At 53.5% G+C, this 4,623-nt stretch overlaps 1 protein-coding gene across 1 annotated transcript; it reads right to left on the bottom strand.

The window, feature by feature from the left end:
- Nucleotides 1-297: 297 nt before the first annotated feature.
- Nfkbia (NFKB inhibitor alpha) lies at nucleotides 298-3,501 on the bottom strand. Its single transcript, XM_021179000.2, has 6 exons — nucleotides 3,159-3,501; nucleotides 2,522-2,630; nucleotides 1,972-2,182; nucleotides 1,669-1,757; nucleotides 1,306-1,566; nucleotides 298-866 (listed from the first exon to the last, which is right to left on the bottom strand). Exons 1-6 carry the CDS (start codon nucleotides 3,383-3,385, stop codon nucleotides 819-821), a joined length of 945 nt encoding a protein of 314 aa, XP_021034659.1. The 5' UTR covers nucleotides 3,386-3,501; the 3' UTR covers nucleotides 298-818.
- Nucleotides 3,502-4,623: the final 1,122 nt, after the last annotated feature.

Consider the following 4,623-nt stretch of genomic DNA (forward strand, 5'->3'; position numbering starts at 1 on the left):
AACTAAGTTCTACGGAGAAGGGGTTCTGGAGCAGCTTAAACCAAGGAGAAAATGGTACCAGAGCCTTCAGTGACAGGCCAGGTGGCTTGCTGGTACCCCAGCTGAAGGCTGGCATTTCCTGTCACCTTGCAACAGGCTCCCTCCCACACAGGGGCTGGAGGCTGCTGTGAAGCTCGGCTCTCACGTGAGACGCTGCTCTCTGGACTTCCTTAGCTGGCTGAAAACATTCACGCCACCCCCTCCAGCCCCCGATCCTCAGGAACAAGCCACTCAGAATAGCAAATGAGCGGGACAATGCTGTCTGTAAAAATCTGTTTAATAAATATACATCTTAGAAGTACCAAAATAATTACCAACAAAATACAACATATACAACATTTACAAGAAGGCGACACAAACCTTAGTTGGGGGCGACTTTTAAGCACATACCACTGAACACCTGGCTCTTACATGGGAGAACACACTGGGCTCACCTACTAGGTCTATGGTGGTTCAATCAAAAGCACAATAAATAAAACGTGGTCCTTTCATTAGGTTCTGGAAAATCACCTCCAAAAAAAAAAAAAAAAAAAAATCCCACAAACATGAACCTTAAGAGACATTTCCTTTGAATTTCAATGATCTGTTTCCCCAGATTTCACAAAGACAACAGCCGAATCACCCCAGTAAAATGCCTGGGTCTAGGCGCTGTGTGGTGTGGTGCTAAGTATACCCTTTCTCATTTTTTTTTTCTTTTCTTTTTCTTTTTTTTTTTTTAGAAAAATAAAACTCTATTTGTACAAATATACAAGTCCACATTCTTTTTTGCCACTTTCCACTTATAATGTCAGACGCTGGCCTCCAAACACACAGTCATCATAGGGCAGCTAAAACAAGAGAGGGAAAAAGACATATTAAATTCCTAGAACTTCGCCAAGACATTGGGATAAGGGGAGAGCTGCTTCTGAAATAACTCCTATTCTTGGGCTCTTTTTCTCCTTAACCTAAATAGAACAAGGGCACTGGGCTGTAGGAGTTTCCTTTACCTATTCTTTCCTTTAAAAAAAAAAAAAAAGTCTAAGCTATTGAGGGGGGTAGCTCAATGGTAGAACGTGTGCTTATCCCCATGTGCTAAGGCCTGGGTTCAATTTCCAGACTTTTCTCATTCCTCAACCCAAAAGGGTAAGCTATTAAAATAAACCAGAGACAAATTCTTGGGATCCTGGCTTTGCAAGCTGAGTCTGAGAAGTTAAATAACTGAAAGCCCTATGATACAGAACAGCCCTAGAACAGACGTAAGTGCGTTGAGGGAGAATGAACACACACCTCATCCTCTGTGAATTCTGACTCTGTGTCATAGCTCTCCTCATCCTCGCTCTCGGGCAGCATCTGGAGATTTTCCAGGGTCAGCTGGCCCAGCTGCTGCTGTATCCGGGTACTTGGGCGGCCCCAGGTAAGCTGGTAGGGGGAGTAGCCTTGGTAGGTTACCCTGTTGACATCAGCCCCACACTTCAACAAGAGCGAAACCAGGTCAGGATTCTGCAGGTCCACCGCAAGGTGGAGGGCTGTCCGGCCATTGCAGGGCTCCTGAAACCAAAAGCAATCAGGCGTGTTTATGGCTGCATCTGGAAACCTGCTCACCATCAGAGCCAGCCCAACAGAGATTAGGTGGAAGGGAGACGTACTCACCTGAGCGTTGACATCAGCACCCAAAGTCACCAAGTGCTCCACGATGGCCAGGTAGCCATGGATAGAGGCTAGGTGCAGACACGTGTGGCCTGGAGGAAGAAGACAAAAATTGTAACTATTTGTTTCAATCCTCATACAACTCATGTCTATTGTCTTGAGGACAACCACAAACAACATCAGTTTTGAAGAACTCAGAATCTGGGTCTGAACTTTTTATACGTTCAGAGTTTAAGCTCCAAGCTAGACTCAAGTGGCCCCATCTCTCTCCCTCCTCGGCATCCTTGGATGGACTGGCAGACCTACCATTGTAGTTGGTGGCCTGCAGGACGGAGTGGAGATGCTGGGGCGTGCAGGTCTGCGTCAAGACTGCTACACTGGCCAGGCAGCCCTGCTCACAGGCAAGATGTAGAGGGGTATTTCCTCGAAAGTCTCGGAGCTCAGGATCACAGCCAGCTTTCAGAAGTGCTTCAGCAATTCCTGGCTGGTTGGTGATCACAGCCAAGTGCAGTGGAGTCTACAAATGGAAGAGGAAACAGAAAGGGATAAGCCACGGAGCAAACCCATAGTCTTGAGTTTCCTGAACCCCAGACACCTCCCGCTACGGAATCCGATCCTCCCATTTGTCTCTTAGGAGATCAGGCAAACAGGAGGCCCTAGGTGGGTCATAAAGACCTCACTAAACCCAAGGGATTTTTCTTCTGGCTCTAAGACGTTGGCTAATTTGAATGTAAAAGGCCAAGGCAGATAAGAACTCAGTGACTATTAATTTAGAAACGCTTTGGGGGCGACCGAGCTACATCTGACTCCACCACGGGGTCAAAGAGGGCACCCGCCGGGCAAGCAAGCGGCGCACCTGCTGCAGGTTGTTCTGGAAGTTGAGGAAGGCCAGGTCTCCCTTCACCTGACCAATGACTTCCATGGTCAGCGGCTTCTCTTCGTGGATGATTGCCAAGTGCAGGAACCTGAGGGATGACAGGGAAACCCCCCGAGGGGTGGTGAGCGCACTGCGTGGGGAGGGGGGGGGCCCGAGAGGCGCGGGCTGGGGGTGGGGNGGGGGGGATTGCGCAAGGCCGGGGTTTCTGGAGGCCGCGGCCGCGGTGTTTTCCGCGAGGTTATTATGAGCTGAGTGTTCCTGGCAGCCGCCCAGGGACTTTCCGTGCCCCACCCCCTCCGGGCGGGCGCCGGCCAGACCGGCCCGCCCTCCGCCGCCCGGAACGCCCTGTACTTCCCCTCGCGGCCGCGCGGCGCCCGGCGGCTGCGCGCCACCGCTGCCAGGCCGGGACTTTGCGTCCTCGCCGCCGCTGCCGCCCCGCCCCCCGGCCTGCGCTCGCCGACTCCGGGTCCCGGGACAGGGGAGGAGGGGGATGGGGGGAAGGCAGGCGGCCCGCCGCAGCCCCGGCGCCCCGCAGCCCCGGCGCCCCCGCCGTGCAGAACCCCGAGCGCGCTGCAGGCCCCGCGCGAACCCCCACCGGTGCCCGCCGCCCACTTACGAGTCTCCGTCCTCCGTGAGCTGCTGCTTCCAGGGCTCGGCGGCTAGCGGCGCCTCCTGCGGCTGCAGGCGGATCTCCCGCAGCTCCTTCACCATTTGCTCGTACTCCTCGTCCTTCATGGAGTCCAGGCCGCTGTCGTGGCGATCGTCCACCAAGCGCTCCTTCTTGAGGCCATCCCGCGGGCCCTCCATGGCCCAGTCCTGGCCGTGCCCAGCTGGCTGAAACATGGCTGTGCGGGGCTGAGCGGGTGCAGGCTGCAGGCTGCTGGCGGCTGGCTGGCGAGGTCTGACTGTTGTGGGCTCGGCAGCGCCGCCGCGGCGCCCTATAAACGCTGGCAGGGGATTTCTCAGGGGCGGGGTCAGGCGCGGGGAATTTCCAAGCCAGTCAGACTAGAAAAAGAACTGGCTCGTCCTCGACTGAGAAGCCTAAACCCAGGGCCGGGGTTCATCGGAGAAACTCCCTGCGATGAGCCACTGGGGTCATGCACAGGGAACTTTTTCGTGAGCCCTGAGTGGCTGGAAAGTCCTCCCGACCAGGCCCCCTCCCTCTAGGTACTTCCCTGCAGCCTGCACTCAGTAACCCCAGCCCTCTGCAAGAACCCTTCTTTCCCTGGGGTTTCCCACCGGGCGATTTTGGTTTGGGGTCCCAAGCTGCTCAGCTCCCAAGGACGCAGACCTGCTAGGCTGTTCCTCTTAGCGATTTGCCAGTTTGCAGGTCTTTTCCGGTTTTTGATCTTTTTGAAAACCCAAGAGTGGAAATGCTGGCTAGGTGCAAGGGATTCGCTTCTCCTAAATTTCTGCGACGACGGACATATGAGTGGTTCCGGGGCCGGCTGTGTTTTGTCTGCTCCAGGCCCTTTGCAATGCAGGGACATTTGGCTGTCCTTCACCCCTACTCCATGAAACTGTAAAAACTTTGGCATTAAAACAAACAAAACCACCACTACCAACAACAAAAACCAAGAGCTTGGAGAACCCCTAGATTATCTCCTAGGGGTCAATAATCTTGCCCCCCCCCGGTGGGGGGAGAGGGGCAAATCCTAGCTCCGTATGGGAACCACATTTTTCCCCAAGTAATGCAAGCTGTTAATCTTAGTAGAAGTTGTAGTTTCCTTGCAAGCACAACTGTTGCGTTCTTGCTGTCGGAGTTAACTTGTTGCAGAGAATGAAGCCAGAGCTTATTGTGAATGCCTAGCAGAGCAATTGATAGTGCCCTAGCCAAGGCTGGGCTCTCAAACATAGCTCAGAAAGTAACTGTGAGGTATCCTGCAGGAGGCTCAAGACAGTCCTAACACAGACCCCATCTGAAACCTGCTGCTTCTGTCAGCTTCAGTAGGTAGCTGCTCCCCCAAGAAAGGGATTTGGGCCTGTGAGCCTCTAGTTTAACCTGCAAAAGTACAAATGTTGTTTCCACCCCACCCCTACTTAGGGAAAATTAAAGCAACGTGGATCATAGTTTGTCAGAA

The sequence above is a fragment of the Mus caroli genome, chromosome 12, assembly GCF_900094665.2.
Source record: "Mus caroli chromosome 12, CAROLI_EIJ_v1.1, whole genome shotgun sequence".
NCBI lineage: Eukaryota > Metazoa > Chordata > Mammalia > Rodentia > Muridae > Mus > Mus caroli.